Source organism: Corapipo altera, unplaced genomic scaffold (assembly GCF_003945725.1).
Source record: "Corapipo altera isolate COAL_440 unplaced genomic scaffold, ASM394572v1 61411, whole genome shotgun sequence".
NCBI classification, from domain to species: Eukaryota; Metazoa; Chordata; class Aves; order Passeriformes; family Pipridae; genus Corapipo; species Corapipo altera.
The window spans coordinates 19987396-20005872 of record NW_020884875.1 but is presented as its reverse complement, the minus strand read 5'-3'; the positions used below and the strand labels follow the sequence as shown (position 1 = coordinate 20005872).

The 18477-nt window shown below is 41.7% G+C and overlaps 1 protein-coding gene across 1 annotated transcript in view; it reads right to left on the bottom strand.

The window, feature by feature from the left end:
* Nucleotides 1-18477, bottom strand: part of PLCXD3 (phosphatidylinositol specific phospholipase C X domain containing 3) — a 76721-nt gene that overhangs the window by 15846 nt on the left and 42398 nt on the right. Inside the window, exon 2 of the mRNA XM_027635321.1 lies at nucleotides 9238-9946. Within this exon, the coding sequence (XP_027491122.1) occupies nucleotides 9238-9946 (709 nt within the window). The remainder of the gene's footprint in view (nucleotides 1-9237; nucleotides 9947-18477) is intronic.

Sequence of the window (18477 nt, the reverse complement as noted above, 5' to 3'; positions counted from 1 at the left end):
TGCTGTGGGGGACCATGTCAAAGGCTTTATAGCCCACACAGATGACATCCCCTGTCCACTGATGCATCAAAGAAGGTCACTGGTTTGGTCAGGCAGGATTGCCCTTGTTGAAGCCGTGCTAACTGTCCCAAATCACCTCCCTGTTCTCCATGTACCTGAGCATAACTTCTATGAGGATCTGTTTCATTATCTTCCCAGGCACAGAGGTAAGGTTGACAGGTCAGTAGCTACCAGGGTCTTCTTTTCTACCCTTCTTAAAAAAGGGGACAATGTTTCTCTTTTTACAGGTACCTGTGACTTCACCTGATTTCCATGACTTTTCAAATATGATAGAGAGCAGCCTGGCAACTCCATCAGCCAATTCCCTCAGGACTTCAGGATGCATCTCATCAAATCCTATGGACTTATATACTGTCAGTGTGACCCAATGCACTGGTATATTGTGCATCGACAGAGATGTTATTTAAAAGATGACATGGATTTACAAACATAAGCCTGGAGAAAATACAAACCACTTACAAAAATCACAACAAGCAGATGTGAGTCTGTATTTCAGATGAAATGTACCCTGAGAAGAGCTGTGCAGCTGGTACAGTGAATGCTGGGTGTTAGCAGAATAGGAAGGTTACTGAGATGGAATTACAGAAACTGACCATTGTTGTCAGTCCATCCAGTGCATTATTTCATAGAATCACAGAACATCCTGATTTGGAAGGGACCCATAAATGGTTGAAGTCTAACGCCTGGCCCTGCAGAGGACAACCCCAAGAATCACACGAAGTGCCTGAGAGCATTGTCCAAATGTTTCTCAAAGTCTGGCAGGGTTGGTGCTGTGACCACTTCCCTGGGGCCTGTTCCAGCACCCAAACACCCTCTGGGTGAAGAATCTTCTCCTAATACCCAATCTAAACCTCCCCTGACACAGTTTCATGCCATTCTCTCAAGAACCTGTCACTAGAAAGAAGAGATCAGCACCTTCCTCTCCTCTTCTCCTCGTGAGGAAGCTGCAGACAGTTTATCAGGTCTCCCCTCAGTTTCCTCTTCTCCAGGTTGGACAAGCCAAGTGACCTCAGACACTCTCCATATGGTATCTCCTCTAGATCCTTCAGCATCTTTGTAGCTCTCCTTTGGATGCTTATGTTTCAGTTACTAGAGAACAAAGCAATGTCCTTCCTGAGCTGAAAAGTATTTTTCAAGCAACAGCCCCCCTATCTGTCTTACAAGAAATAGCTCAGAAGAAAAAAAAATTCCAGATGTTTATCATGGAGGATTAATGCCTCCACAAATGTCCCTCAGACTGGAGAGCTCAGAGGAGAGAGGTTTCCATCAAGACAAAACTATTCAACTAGATTTATGTCTCTCCTGTTCTAGCATAGCCAGACAGTAACAGCAGTGAAATGCTATCCAATCGAGAGAGGGAGCCAGCAGCAAACACCACTAGGCATATCATTATCAGCCAAATGTTCTGCGCTGAGATTCACAAAAGGCTCAGAAGAACTCACTGTGCCTAGTGTGAAAATAGGGCAAGAGCACACTCTCATTTCCAGTGCCACAGTTATGAGCTTACCCCTCTCAGCTGAGCCCTGTCCTTTACCTTTGGCAGAAGGATGCTTAACAGATGGATCAGACTGGGCACTCGCCATGCCACGAGCTCCTACTTTTCTCAGAAACAGCACCAGTACCTCGGACAACACACAAATACCTTGATGACATTCCAGCAGTGAGCTTTAAGACCACCCGCCTAGCACCTCACAACAGCCTGAAACAGGGTCCCTGGTATGGAACATTTTTTCCTAAATCTTTACCATTTTTAAAGGCTGATGGTAACACTCTAGTTTCAGATTTATATTTTCACCTTAACTGCCCAAACCCTTACCATCACCTCACATGCAGCTGAAGTGGAAACGAAACTTGCTGGGCTGACTGATTGCAGTAGCTTAGAGAAGCAAGCAAAACAAAGTAAAAAGAGCATGTGTGGGAGGAGTGAGATGGAGAAAGGTGGCTAAGGAGAGGATGTTACAACAGTGGTCCTTGCACAGAGCCAGATCCTCTTCTTGATGCAGGGAGGGCAGCATGACCCCCACACAGCTGACAGCTCACTTGAGACAGCCCCTCAGTGTGGGAAAGACATTGAGATGCTGGAATGAGCCCAGAGAAGGGCAGTAGAGCTGGGTAAGGGTCTACAGATTAAGTCATATAAGAAGCAGCTGAAGGAGCTGGGGTTGTTTCACCTCCAGAAAAAGAGGTTCAGGGGCGACCTCATTGCCCTCTACAACGTTGTACAGGTTTTAACAAGGTGAAGGTTGACCTTCTCTCCCCGGACATGAGGAAATGGCATCAAGCTGCACCAAGGGAAGTTTGGATTGGAGATCAGGAAGAATTTCTTCACTGAAAGTGTGGTTAGGCATTGGAACAAGCTGCCCATGGAGGAGGTGGAAACACCATCCCTGGAAATGTTCAAGAAACTACTGGATGTGACACTTAGTGCTACAGTTTAGTTGGTATGACAGTGTTCAGTCAAAGGTTGGACTCAAGGATCTTGAAGATCTCTTCCAACATTAGTGATTTTTTTTATTCTAAATCCAAGTAGGAAGGGAATAAAGATCCATGGCTGTCCCTCTTTGCTGTCCAGCAGCAAAATTAGGGTGTCCATTACCCAAGATCTGATATCACACTTGATTTACTGCACAACAGTGCATGCTGGAAGAACTGAGAGTTCCAGAATGCTGTTTGAAAGGTAAAATTAGGCAGGTTTCAATACCAAACCATGAAACAAATGATGGCAAGGTTCATCTTTTTTGCTATAGCTCAGAAAACAAAAATGTTCAATGGGAAAGTGCCTATATCTCACCACAGCTCCTTTTCCACTCTAACCACTTAGTCTCCTTCATATCTTAATACTCTTTTATGATATAATACATTCTGGATGACAGTTGCTTAGTTACAAAAACCCTCAGATCAACAGCTACACTATTAAAATATTGCCAAAGGTCAAATCCCACTGTATGATCATTCAACATCTTAAAGATATGCCTTTTATTATTTTTCTTAGTGTCTGAAATAAATACTAAAAAACGTTTTAATGTAACAAGCTGTGTTCTGTTGAAGCAACTGTACAGCCAGGGTCAACACATGCAATTATATCATTATAATTATAGACAAACTATTATTATTATCTTTGACTACATCAATTTTTATATCTTAGCCCCCCCCCCCCCCCCCCCCCCCCCCAAAAAAAAAAAAATCAATTCTGGAGGAAATTAGAATTATGAAACATTTGGCTAGAAGTAAAATTGTAAAGAAAAGATCAGTAAAAGAAGGTTAAATATTTCCAGGCTTTATATTGCATGAAACCTGCATCTTTCACAACGGCAGTGGCTCTTTAAGAAAGAATTGCATTGTATCCCACAGACATTACTGTTTTAACAGAAGAAAAGCATGGGCATTTTTACAGCTTATGCAAGTTCTGCATCATATGGAAGGTGGTAGCTTTCTCTATTTTCAAATCCTTTTCCATCCCCCTCTTCCAGTATCTCTTTTTCACCAATGTGGCACCAGGGTGTCAGAATTCCTGCTTCTTCTGCACGCTTTACCCCAACACAACTCTGGCTGTAGCCTGCATGCCCAACTGCTCATTCAGTCCACAGAGGCTACTGGGGAAGCATTTAACGAAATTATTTGCACGCTTGGTGTACCTTCTGACAATAGATCTAAGGGGGTTCTGTAGCTAAGGTTTCCTTAACGTCTTTTCCTATCTTACACCTTTCCTACCACCCAAATGGAGGTAGATACTGCAGAAGTCAGGGATAGACAGCTGACTTCTCATGAGACAGTGCAGATGCATTCTCCCTAGATTGCATTTGAAAGCTCTAAGGCTTTAGAGGATGCTGAGAATTGCTCAAGTCTGTCAGAAATGATACAGTTCTATGTTCAAACATATAGCAAACATGTTAGTTAGTCCAGAACTGTCCAGTTCTCCGCTTAAAATTTGACAAGGATGTGTCTACAGATCTACTTATTCATATAGTCCTGAAGGCAATGGTTTGCAGCTTGCAGGTGCTAACACAACAGAGAGACATGGATGTCCCAATACCTACTGAATTTGTATTTGTTTGAGTTTGTATTCATATGATTGTATTACAGAAAATTATTACCATCTTGAAAATCACCTTGTGAATACATCTGGAAGAGCTTGTTTGTGTAAATCTGTGTTCATTTTGTACCTTATAAATGAGGAGCGGAAGGATCAATCCATCAAGGAATCATTCCCTTCACAACGAGGTAAAAGCAGGTACATAGACCCAGGCCCAACATCAGTAAATGCATTTTTCCTGGGGTCAGCAATTGCTAGCATCTATTAGCTGTTGAGTTTCCTTAGTGATCTGAGTAATGCAGAAAGATCAAAGAAAACCCAACTGACTTAGTGAGACATTTGCAATTTCACTACAGCAGCCATAGAGACTGAAGCATGAAATCTTTGAGACAAGTAGATGTTAGTGACAGCTTACAGCAGTGGGGCTGAGTGAATGAATGAGTATTTCCTGTTTGTGATGGAAAACACTTGCTGCTTTCTGTACATGAAGGGTCACACTGTGCTCAGAGTGTGGTGACAGGATCACATAAAATATATTTACAAGTAGTCACACAGCATATACTGTAACACAGTATATATAACTCACATAGCAAGCAGGTGTTTTGGTGCCTAACATGATAAAGCTCACAAGCAGACAAAATAGAGGGAAAGACTGTGAGACACCCCCACCCACCACAAGAAAACACCAAGACAACTACCCCAAACAAACACCCAAAAAAGAAGACACTAATAATGCTGGTGGTTACAGAGCTGGTGATCACCATGACAGTCTCCTTTCTGGACAAAATCCCACAGGATACTAGTAGGTATGTAGATAAAGGCTTCAATGAAGTTATTAAAAATCCTCTGCTCCTGTATTTTGTGGCAATTTAATACTATTCCAGGTTCATGACCAAAGCCTTCAGATACAACCACCCAGGGAATGCTGTATTAAAATTCTCATGCAGACAGATGCTCCAACAATGAAATGTCACTACACATACACGGTCGACTTGGGATTTTACTGTGCAGGCCTGTTGACATAGTAGATAGATTCTTGAAATGAAACCAAGGTCTCCCTGTGCTGTTCCGTATGCAAACACAGAGACTGCTTCTTGTGTGGAAAGACTGGAAAAGTAATTAAGGACAGTTTGAGGAAGAATAGAAATACTAAGGATTTATCTGGATTGGCCAGAGTACTTTTGAATTCCCTACCAACATACCAGAATGCCATTTGGCATGACTGTACCAAGAGATGCCTTTTCTCCTGACAGCTTCTGTGGCCTACTTACCACCCCTGCTGTTAATAGTGTGGATTGGATGCTTTGCCTCCACTTCCAAAGGTTCATTCTTATTTGAAGGATTTTTTTTTTTTTTTAAATTTGGTTTGGTTGATAAGGAGGAAGCTTTAGCATGGTAGGCAAGGATTTAGTCATATGTGAGCCACAGGGAACATTATCCTTAGAGATTAATTTGGAAATCAAGTGACAATTGGCAGGGGATGTGTTTATTTTCTATTTTTTGAAAGCTTTAAAAGTACCACAGGTTTTTTGCATTGTCTGAAGGAGATCTAGTCTTCTTCTATATTACTAAACCTCAGAGACAACAAAGAGAATATCATGCTTATCTCAAGTGTCAGAGACAAAATTAGTAATTTCACTGCAAATCAGAAAACAAACCAGATTATTAAGAAGAACAGCTCTACACTAATCAAAAGGGTGTCTCACAACCACCTTTTAGATGTACTAAAGGCAGCTGCCTCACTGTGAATTTAATTCAATGAACACATGGAACATAATTTATTTGGTACATACTGTTTGCTAATCAAAGAGTATTTCTTGGCATCTAAACTGTGTGAGTGACAGAATGTTAAGCCCGAAAACATACTGATAGTCCTCAAAGTTTTTCATCAAATCCAAGAAACATAATGTGCACACATGCAAGCAATTCTTCTCATTCAAGTAATGAAGATGAAATCTGTGTTATCAAGTTTTGTTACACTGAACTGCGGTCCTAGGGAGACCTTACAAGAAATGGCTTTTCCCTCTCATGTTTGTGCAGGACAGAAGGCTTCATGACTTTATAATTTCTCCTTCTTTCTAATTACTGTACCACAGAACACTACCCGTGATGACGACAAAGCCTGTGAGCAAACCTTATCAGCAGAAAACAGTCCTGGTATATCTTCACTCAATTCACACTTAGGAGCACGAAACTGGGTTTTTTGTTGATTTTTTTTTTTTTTTAATCAAGGTTACTGTGGGCCTCCCATCTTGCATATCTATGGTGTGGGGAACAGGTTAAGGAATAACTTCTCTTTTCCTTCTGAAATGTATTGCCTTGGGAGACTGCTCTACTCCAGTGTGAATGTGTGGACCTCCATCACCACAGGCAGTCATGATGAAAAGCCATTAAACCAACCATCTTGGCTACAGAGGAATATTTCACTGTGCTCTTTCACAACATAAGCTAAAAAACAGCAGAAAGGAGCATGGATTGCTGCATGGTGTCTGCTCACAGTTTTTCTAGTCCGACAGATGCTGTGACTGAGGAAAACCAGGTTCTCCCTCTAAGATAACCATTGCTCTTCAAATCATAAATAATCTCAGGACTAATAAACAACTGCAGAGATCAAAACCTGGTATGTTTTACTGAATTTGAAAGGATATGAACTTTGCTCTATTATCCATATGTAAAAGACTTCTGTACAGATGGAAGAAAAAACCAAAAGAAATTACTACAGGTTTTATTCGAAAATGCCAAAGAAATATTTCTCAAATGTAATGCCTAGTTTAGGAAAAAAAACCAAACAAAACCCCACACCAGGATTATTTGAAAAATTCAACCTTTTTCCACATTTGCATTCAGATCTTTTAAAATTTAATGTGCGGGAAAAACCCCATCGAAGTACGGTCACAAAAGTGCTGCCAAAAGCAATCTTAACATAAAGCTCTTCACCAGCATTTCTTAATAAGGAGAAAACAGTATAATATGTATATCTATTTAGTAACTGGTAAAAAAAGTCCGTATGTTATCTACCTGGACACGGTGATGAGATTTGACCTGTATATTTATTCTGAAAAGGACAGAATAATCTTTTTAAAACTAATTAAGAGATGGTTCAAAGTAGCAAACACAGCACAGCTGGAACATATATCTTGACTCCTTTCATACAGATTACATCTTTTAAGTTACCAAAACTTTAAGGCAGTGAGGTTGAAGAGGACTGTGCAAGTTCTACTAAATACATTTCATCTTCTAATTGCTCGCCTATTTAACAGGATCATCATAAAATGAGGAGCAGTTCTGAATATACTTGATGTTTACTTTTAGAGCAGTTAACTCAACATACAAGCTCAGTTTTTCCCTACATTATCACACATTCCAAACCTGGAGATAATTTTAAAGGTCCATTTTTTTTCATAGTGGCTATAAGAGTTATGCAAAGAAAGAAGCAAGTACACAGGCAGCAGATGTGATTACATGTTTGAGGCTCATGTGAAAAATCGTAGTTGAAATTTGGAAAAACAATATTTCCAGGTTTTTCAGCCCAATTATTTACTGACATTTCAGGTTAGTGACAATCTCAAAATTTGCTGTGGAGAAAGACATACTACAAGTTCAAAGGCTCAGGACATTCAGAGCTAAGTCATATTCAGCATCTTTTTGAAGCCTTTGTTTTTCCAAGCAGCTTCAAGAAAGTACATTATGAGCTAGAGAAGAAGAAAATGGATTTTAATGACTATTTTATTGATGCAGCAAGCTTTAAGAACAACCTGTTAGTTTCCTGATTGTGCTACTTCATGTTCTAAAGAACACTCAGAAAGCTGTTTAGCAGAGAAAACAAACCCCTGAACAATAAGGTGTTTAGCGGTAAACCCCATCAACAAAGTAGTATTTCAGCATAGAGAAGTGCTCTTCAGACTCGGTAGAAAGGGACATTCTCCAGTCCAATGGAGCCTATAAAACATAGATGAAGGATATACCAACAGCTGCAAGTGCAGTCACACAAGAACTTCTGAATCACATTCCACTGCTCACAAAACCTTCTATGTCAATGTTTTACCATTTCACGTGAAGTTTTCACCTAATTTTTAAAGTTAACAGTTGCTTGGAAAGCTGCCAGAAAAATGGCTCAACATTTCTCAAAGATAGGGCATGTTTTCTTTGCAGGCGCTGTGTCATTCATCTCATGGAATGGGATAGTATTTGCAACAGACCTTCCTGGCACAAGCACATTCGTGCAGAGAGCGGAATACTAACAGGCCAGTGACCCCCACTGTAAATTTTTTTTTACACTCTGCAGCTCTTTATTTTTAAGGAGAAAAAAAACCAAAAACAACAGCTTTCGCATGTTGGCATTAAATTCCAGGTTTCCTACCAAGTTGTCAAGAACATAGTGCACATATATGCCTTTAAGCTGAAAATTGGTCATGATTTAATGAAGTCAGAAAGGTATAAATAATGCATGTCTTTCACAGGCAGCTTTTTTTGTAATTTAACAACTAATAGCCTTTCAAAAAAGTATTCCATGTACAGAACCTATACAATGGTCTGCAGTCTCTTTCCTGTATGATAAGTGAGAGACTGTTAGGAGTCGAATTCACCCTAATGTTGTCCTGCTAGCTTTGATATGATGTGTGATTGTATGGAGACAGAGAAACTATGCAACTTTAAGGTCTGTAAATGTAGTTAAGGATGCTAAGTCTGCAGGCTTTGCTGATGAGCCAGGATGAACAAATTATTTATCGAATACCTGATGCATAAATAAAACCTTAAATTATCTAGATCATGTAGATAGATTTGTCCACATTCAGTAGGGAAATCCCAGGTAAGATAGTCATGGTGAGAAATCAAATTTGAAAAACAGAACAAATTAGCAAAACCTGTGTTCACAAAAAAAAAAAAAAAAAAGAAAAGAAAAACTAAGCCAATCCCATAATATTTCACTAGGTTTTAAGCGGCAGATTTTCTTTCAGGACATAAAAGCTTGTCCTTGAATGCGTTTCTCTTTAAGATTTTAGAATTGTGCCCAAGTTCTGATTAGCCCACAGTAGCATGGGAGAAATGCATCTGCTGGGGTTTCTTTAAATGGAATTAGAAAAACAGCACTACCAACACACGCACTTGGCACAGTCAGCACACCTTACCAGCCATAAACTTACCTTTCTGTGATTGTTTCTCTGAGACCACTAGCAACCCCTTTCACCACTGTACTAGCCTTTGGTGTCAGCACTATTTGAGATATAAAAAAGGAGCCCTTCTTTCTTCTTTCGGTGATTGATGCCTGGAGGAACTGAATCAGTTTTTCCGGATCCGTTGTGTTTGCCCAAGGAGCTGGCATCATCTGGCCTGGCCAAAGAAATGCTACCTCGACAGCCACTGGACTGTGGTAGAACACCAGCACTTGGTGTTCCTTCTCCCACAAGTACTGGAGGGTGACTTCATGGGCAAATATAGCAGGACACATTTTGTTTCCATACGTATCTTTGAGCATCTGGACAAGCTTTTCATGATGGTACTTCTGCATCCCATAGAAGTGATTGAAGTCCAAGAAGACCACTTCTTTTGGGTGCTCAGTGAGAAACGCATTGATCTCCTCCAGACCCTCCTTGACTTTGGCACTGAATAAACCATGAGCGAAGTAGAGCTCATTGTCTGGGTCTCTGGGCTTGGTGGAAATTCTAAGATCAAAATACCGTATACCTGCCCCCAACTGGCTGGTGAAGTTCATGGTCTGTGTAGCCAACCACTTCCTCATCAGCTTCTTAGCCACAGTCCCAAAAACTGATACAAAATTCTGGACTGTTTCCGGCTGTTCAGGCCCAACTGGAGAGGCTTCATCGATGTAGAAGCTAAAAGAGTCATGAGACCCTAAAAACACAACAGAGGAAAAGTATCAGCATTGTATTTGTAGATTAAAAGTAATTAGTGATTTTTTTCCTTAATAAACATAATTTTCTGACCTGTACTGCACTCACCAACCACCTCTCCCGCCCTTTCCCTCAATAACAGTACATTTGTCTGGCAGCATTTCCCCACCAGCACTTTGCAGGAACTTGAAAGAATGGTAATGCCTGTTTCACTGCTTGTCTGATGCTTGGTCACTCTCTTCCAGCTCTTACTTATACCTTTAAGCACAGTGAAGCCAGCAGGTTCTCAACATTGAAGCAGTTCTGGTAGCAAAGATAGTCATATAATAAATCCCTCGAGCCAACAGGGAGAATCTGGCCCTGCACACTGAATCATGCACTGTTTAATTTGCAGAATCAAAGGAAACAAAACAAACCAATATCATTCTGCACACACCTTTATAGCCAGATAAAATAGGAGTTGAAAAAATGCCAAGGACACATAATCTTTCTGACCTTTATTTCAAGTCTCGTCTGCTCATCCACAAGGTTACTGAATCTGTTTTCCTTCTTAAATTTACCTCTAAAATTCTTTCCTTTACTTTGCTAAATAAGTACGATAGAAACAAGGATAGCACTGCATTCCACTGATAAAATTCAGAAACTCCACTGCTTGCTCTTGACAAGAATGGGGTATACTTCTTAATACATCTATGTACAGGAGTTATTATTTTCTACAATATAGTTGAATACAAATATGTATGGCACTTTGCTATGTAAAATTCTCTGTCTTAAGGTACATCTATTTAAAAAAAAAAACCCCACACCAAAACCCAAACTAACCAAAAAAAAAAACAACTAAACAAACAAAAACCCAAAAGCCCCAAAAACAAACAAACAAACCCCCCCAAAACAAAACAAAAAACCAACCAACCAAAAAAAACCACAAACAACAAAAAAAACCCCAAAAAAACCCCCCAACCAATCAAAAAAAAAAAGGCAGTAGTTAATTTTGCTCAGCATTTAGACATCCCCATGAAAGCAGGTGATAAATCTAAGGACATCTGTGAATGATGTGCATGATCATTCTCCTGCAAGGGGCTTCATCTTGCTTTACGGAGACATAAGCTGACCAGAGGAGATATTTATCACCTTTGTCTACCCTCAGCCTGCTGAATACCTGGTGGTAAGACCTGGCAGTTTCTACAAAAACACTGTCCATCTGCGGGCACAGCCACACTCTCACTATTCCAGCCAAAGAAGATGCTTCTGGTCAGATTCATGGCAGCAAGCAGATCTGCTCCTCTGCCTCAGACACACTGCTTGCACACCTCCTTCAAGGTCAGCAGGACTTGCACTCCTGAAATGGACTGCAGCACTAGGCCCTCAGACATCCAAATCCTACATCAAAATGAGTTCAGAGCACTAGTCTTGCCTGTCACCAATGCTTTTGTAGGTGCTTTTCAAAATTACTTTCCAAAGCATGCATGCTGTAGCAAATAAGTATCACATGAATGAAATCCTGCCAGTCAGTCATTTCTGAGAGCGATGCTATTTCACCTGAACTGGAATAAATCCTATAAACCAAGGCAACAGCTATAACATTTTCTCCTTTAGTAATAAATGGAGTCACAACAAATCACCTTAGACTCTGGCTTGGATTTGGCTTTGTTTAATCTGAGAAATGTCTTTAAATTTTGTATACCTCTGCTTTTCGTGGTTGTCTCTTTGAACTGCATTTTCCTTTAAATATTAGATAAATTTTCCATTTTGATAAAGCTTTCTGCTGCTAAGTGTTGAAGTGATAACATATTTCTTGCAGAACCTGATTAGATCATGCAGTATCTGGTTACACACTGATATCCTCAGGGACTAGATCTGCATACAGAATTCTAATGGTAAAACAAATGATTAGAGCAGTGACTTGTGTATCAACAGTATTACAGGCAAAATCAATGAGATACATTAAATGTTCTGCTCAATGTAATCTGCACTAATGCAGAAATCAAAGTAAATCCAGTCTTGTTTAAAACAAGGCATAGCTACTGATATTAGCAAGGGATGGATTTGGCAAACCCTCACTTTGTCCATTCAAGTCCCTTTTATTTTTGTAGGGTTTTATGTCAGAATAAGTACATGTGTAAACATGATTAACTGATTAGAGCAGCAGGCTCAAAATGGTATTAAGATTAACTGAACCACTCGTACTTTATTTTCTGATATACAGACACTAACAACCTGAAGTTGCAGAAGAAGGAGTAGATAAACTTGACCAGCACTGCCGGTATACACATATTGGCTTAAACTACTACTTAAAACTACTTAAGTCAAGAGAGGCAGTGCAATTATTACAGTAGAAAACTAAGATGAACAACTTGTCAGCAGGTAGCTACTGGTAATGCAAGACACTGAGAAGAAAGTGGGCTTGGGGAAACACCACAGTTAGAAACACATGGACATTACAAGCAGGGTAGTTCAGAAAAATATATTTTCTTAATTAAGGTCTTCGTGCACACACTTGAGCCTAAAAATAGGAATTTCTATGTGGAAGGTATAGAGAAAAGTGCACTGAGAATCTCCATGTTTCATAACCCAAACAAGGAAGCCCCACAGCATAATACAAAAAGGAAACAAGGCTTGACTTAACTTGGTTGACACTGAATGAAGCAAATGTCAGCTGTTCAGGAGTATGTAAAGATTCCTCTTGACTGAAAAATACAAATGTTTTGTCTTTCCACATGTATGAGTAATTTGAACAGGTCATCTAAATATTGATTTCTACCATGCACTCACCTTTTGTCTTAATCCTACTCTGCAGTACTAGACAGCTTACTCATGTAGTTCATAGAAATTCAAAATCCTTACACAGAGCAAATTAGAGTATGATCTTTTCCACATGCCCAAAATCATTTTGTTCCTGGTAATGAGAGAATGCTGTACAGACATACACATTGTTTTTAGCAACCATGCTTCCTTGCAAACCTTGCTTTTGTGCATGGGGACATTCCCATCCTACTTTTTCACTGGGCAGTCATCTTGAATGTTCTCTCTATCACCAAATCTCAGCTTCCATGAAGACAGGGTGCAAACTACATTTAGGAATATTAATGCAATGATGCCTGCAATCTCTGGAAGGTAGCAGTGCTTGCACATCACCTATCTTCATTATGGTCGGTCTACTACCATAGAGACTTCACAGATTGAGACCTGGAGGAAAAGACGGGAAATTACTCATCCCAAGTCATGCAGGGAGCAAAAGGTAATATTCCTCTTCTGTGCAAACATATTTTCTCACCAGTTTACTTAGTGTCTAGTACTTTCTTAAAATATTGCACACTGTTTTTCCACTGTTTCAACAGCCGAACATATCACTGACCCAGGAAGCCAAGGCTGGAGGCTTGCAAGGGTTCGCATATGTGTGTGTGCACGTGCTACAGAGTGCCCAGTCAAGAAGAAAAAGCCTTTAAACTATTGAAAGAAGCTTCAGTATTAGATGTCTTCATGCAGAAACTTTGAGGCATCTGCTGGAAGATCAGAACAGCATAGCAAAGGCAATCTGGAGAGCATCAAAGACTTTTTTATTGCAGGTACTCCTTTAACTAACAAAGGTGCACTGCTCAATCTTGTATCAATTAAGGAAGGAATGGCTAAGGACATAAGGTTGATGACAGGCTTAGATTGAGGGACTGTGAGGTGTAGTAAGACTTTAAAATACTCAGGAAAGCAATGAAGGCAAAAAGCAGAATAAAGATCCTTCATTTCAGAGCAGCAGTCTTGGCTTGTTCAGGAAACTGGTAAGTGGTAGCCTGTAAAAGCTAAATTACCTTAAATGGTAAGAGACTCAGGAGAAAGGGCTGAACTTGAAAGGCAACCTCTGTAAAGCATATGCACAGAGTGTGAGGAAACAGGGAGGTAATGCAGGAGGCAAGTTTGGCTGAATGGGTAACTCTGGAGTGACCTCAAACCTTGGAAAGCCATTGCAGAAAGTGTAAGCAGGGACAGACCGCCTGGGAGAAACAGAGAAGGATGGCAGGGAGGGAGTTACAAAGGGCACAGTTTGTAAGGGAAACCTGCAAGGGATGGGAAAGGCAAGAGATTGCTCCTGCAGATCCGTAAGCAGCAAAAGGAAGCAAGGAGAATGCTGTTCCGGTACAAAACAGGGCAAGAGACCTCCTGAAAGGTGGGATGCCATTCAGAGGGACCTGGAGAAGCTTGAGGACTGGGCCCATGGGAACCTCATGAGGTTTAACAAGGTCAAGTGCAAGGTGCTGCACCTGGGTCAGGGCAACACCTGGTATCAACACAAGCTGGGGGATAAGCAGATCAAGAGCAGTCCTGGAGAGAAAGACCTGGGGGTGCTGGTGGATGAGAGGCTGGACACGAACTAGTAATGTGCATTCATAGCCCAGAAAGCCAGGTATGTCCTGGGATGCATCCAGTGCAGCATGGCCAGCAAGTTGAGGGAGGTGATTCTGCCCCTCTGCTCTGCTAAGACCCCATCTGGAGCTCTGCATCCAGCTCTGGTGTCCCCAGCACAGAATGGAAGTCAACTTGTTGGAGCCAATGCAAAGGAGGGCCATGAAGATGATCAGAGGGCTCAAGAACCTTTCCTCTGAGGACAGGTTGAGAAAGCTGGGGTTGCTAAGCTTTGAGAAGGGAAGGCTGGTCAATACCAGCCTTCTAGTACCTAAAGGTGAGGACCCCTGGTGGTCTAGTGGTTAGGATGCAGTACTCTCACTGCCGTGGCCTGGGTTTGATTCCCAGTCAGGGAACTCCTCCAGGTAGATGGAGCTCGTCAGCCTGTAAGGCCATCCACCTAAGAGAAGGTCACTCTAAACAAACCTACATCCTGAGGACCTCACTGCCACTGTCCAAGCTCACTCGGCCCCGGCAGATGAACCTTAGGATTAAAGGGTGGGCTCAGCTCAGCGCACACTGTGTCTCACCTAAAAAATCCACTGCGCAGGCTCGAAGGGTAAAGAACTTTACCAAATTGTCGTTCGCGAAGACTGGACATGACATGACATGACAGTACCTAAAGGGGACACATAAATAAGAGGGAGAGCAACTTCTCACATGGACAGTCACAGGACAAGGAAGAACAGTTTTAAACTCAAAGAGTTTAGATTAGATGTCAGGAAGAAATTATTTACTATAAGGGTGGTGGGGCACTGGAACAGGTTGCCTAAGGAAGTTGTGGATGCTCCATCCCTAAAGTGTTCAAGGAAAGGTTGGATGGGGCTTTGTAACCTGATCTAGTTGAAGGTGTCCCTGCCTATGGTAGGGGGGTTGGAACTAGACGATCTTCAAGATCCCTTCCAATCCAAACCATTCTATTATTCTATAAGTAATCATCAAGAGACACAAAGTCCACACCAGCAGTGATTCAAAAAACAGAAGTGGTCAGTTTCAACCACTGAGACATTAAATTTAAATAAACTTAGATGTGGCCAAACACTATTTAGATATTCAAGAGTAAATGAAGCAGTATCACTTACATTGCTAGAAAATAGCTCCTAGTACTTCTATTAGGGAGAACTGTCTCCTATTTTCTTTGCTGAATTCCTGTAATAGGACAATCGGGAATATTTAACCCACTACAGCTCAGTTATGGACACATTTACGGCTTCCCTGGAGGGCTAAACCCCATATTTAAAAAATAATTTGACTCAGTGCTGCAAGAAGTCCCTTAGGGAGAATGCATTATAGTTCAGAATCATTTCTTCAGTCTCTTGGAGGTTTACACAGAGGCATGGCAAAACTATTATTTTTGGTGGCTAAGCTTAAATATACCATTCACAAAGCCAGCAAGTGTAGTTGAACTTTGCTGTGGCCTGCCCTTGCTTCCCTGTACATCCCTTGTAAAAACAGCCTGGTAAATAGCACCTAAAATTGAATGGTACTGACCAATATGCTCCCAACAGCAGCAATCACACCCTGAAGATCCACAAGCATCAGAAAAACCACAAGAGATAGAAGCAAAGTTTCACAGTTTTTAGCCTGTTTTACTCTCTTGCCCTTTTCCCACAGATCTCAAGCTCCTCTTGTCTCTGTGCTGGGAGTTATCCAACAGCTGTTGGAAGTGAAGTCTTTTACTGCTGCTTTGGATCTCACTAAAAGCTTTACCTGCTGTTGTCATTCTGTATTTAGGAGATGTCATCCCTTGGTGACTATTGCTGAAATGTCACATGCAGTGCCACCAAACTTCTCATCCTTATCACTGAAGGCTCTGTAGTGACTGATAGCAGATCACAACATGTGTCTTGGATAGCCAGGACAAAGTCCATGACCTCCCATACACAGGAGAACAATGCAGATGTTCTTGTAATCTCATTTGGTTTGTTCTCACTGTTTTTTTTGGCCTTAAAATCAACCAAGCAAGGGAAAAGTCCTGTGAATCTTCAGCTAGTCATACTGCCATTTCAAGGAATAGCAAAACCTACTCATGAACAATAGAATCAGTGCACCTCAATATTACATTTAACCTTCTTTTTAAGATGGCTGAGCATTGTTCCCTTCATCAAAGCAACAGAAAATCTTGAGAAGTCAAGGGGTGCTGCCAAGAGCAATGTAATTCAGACTTCACAATCCAGTTCCCTCTAGTACACAAACTTCTTGGGTGATACAAGTTTTGTTTGATAAAAACATTATCCAGGAGAGTAAAGCCAAAACAGTAAGGAAAAAAAAAAAAAAAAAAAGAGATTTTAAATTGCCCAGTGTCACCACAGGAAACTGTCTCACTTTCCAGTTGCTCTTAAAGTGTTCATGTTTGGTTGTGAGCCCCTAAGCCCAAGTGAAGGTCACAGGGCTTAGCCACCTATACACACTCAGCAGTCTATGGTCTAAAGGCATGGGAAGAGAGGTAGACATTACCTCAGGTAATGCAAAAGTCCAGATAATGAACAAGTCCTGAGAACAGGAATACTTGCATGACCTTACAAAACCAACATATATATACATGTTTACATTATATACCTACTGATACACTCAAAAACCCCAAAATTCTACTCTTCTTCTACTTGTATCTCATTCTGCCTTGAAGACCTTGGTTACAACGTAGGAAAAGAAAAGGGAAGGAAACATCTGCTTCCTGTCTGTACTATTACTTCCCAGAACTGATAGCCTCCGCTTCCATCCCCATCCTCCTCATGCAGGAGATAAAGTTGCATTTTCTCTCCACCACCAGGTGAGTTCTAGACTAGTCATCCCAACTGCACACAACTGTAACTCAGACCTTAGTCCTGTGCCTGGGAACTGTCATGGTTTGAGATAGCCCCAAAATCCAATTCCCTAGCTCCATCCCCCCCTCCCACATCTCAACCTAATGTGAGATGGGTTTTTTTTTCCAGACAAAACACAACCAGACTCAGAATGGGGGAAAGGGAATATATTACAATGACTGTACAAATAAATACTATAACACATTATACACACGATCACAACTATCTCTACCATGACATATAGTATTTACAAAGGATCAGATCTCTTCTCCCCTCCAAATAAAAGTCCAGGAGGGAAAGAAGGACAGATCCTTTCCAGTCTCTCAAGGCAGCAGCTTCTTCTAAGGCAGCAGGTTCTCCTCATCTCATGCATGCAGCAGTAACTGGATTGTTGTAGCTGGATCTCTGTTCAATACACACAAGGGGGTCTCCAGGCCCCTCGGCCCGTCGTCTCCAAAACGAGGGTCTTTCTCTTCCGTGGACTGCGTAGCAGGGACAAGCTCGCGTCAGCACGTCATACCACGAAGCTCAGGGGTCTTCGTGGCAGTCCCTTTCCTCAGGGGATTCAAATTCCCCTTTGCAGAGCTCTGTGCTCTGCCTCAAGGCTGCTAGCTTAGCAGCAGCAGCGAGGGGGGGCCAAGGTCAACCCCCCCGCATTCCTTCTCCGTCCCGGTCCAGCTTCCCAGGACGCCTTTGAGCTTCTCAGCTCCTCTCTGCAAGTGCTGTAGCACTCCAAGGCTCTTTCAAGCAAGAGTCCATCATCTTCCTCCTTCCAGGAGGTCTCAAGGAGTTTGGGGGTTTGGTACAGTTCCTACCCCCAGAACTCCGAAGTTCTGCTGCGACTTTCTGCTGCTTCCTCCGGTTCAGTTCTTATCTGTCCTGGCTCTTATCCAGAGTCTCTGGACACTGCCGCCGCTTCTGCTCTGTCTCTGTAGCCCCCAACTGGGCTGGGGGGGGCCAGAGACCCCGAGGGGCTCCGGGCCCCTTTCCTCATGGCTCTACCACAACATGGCTACTCTTCTACCAACCAAACTACAACCCCTTCTCTTCCGGTGCTTGTGATATGTTTACATTTCTGCAGGAGCGCTAATTGGGCAGAACTTCAAAACTTCCAGGGGTCTCCACCCCTGGGGGTTACCACTTTTTCAGCCTCTGGGGGAAAACAAGGTTCAAACCACTACAGAACACAGCACCAGGAGTCTGCCCTGTGCTGCCTTGTTGGGATTGTTATTGCACGCAAAGTTGCATGTCAAAGGTACAATCTCAGAAACCAGACAAGTGCACAGTAACTACCATGCAAACATTCTAACACGGTTTGCTTGCAAGGGCAAAC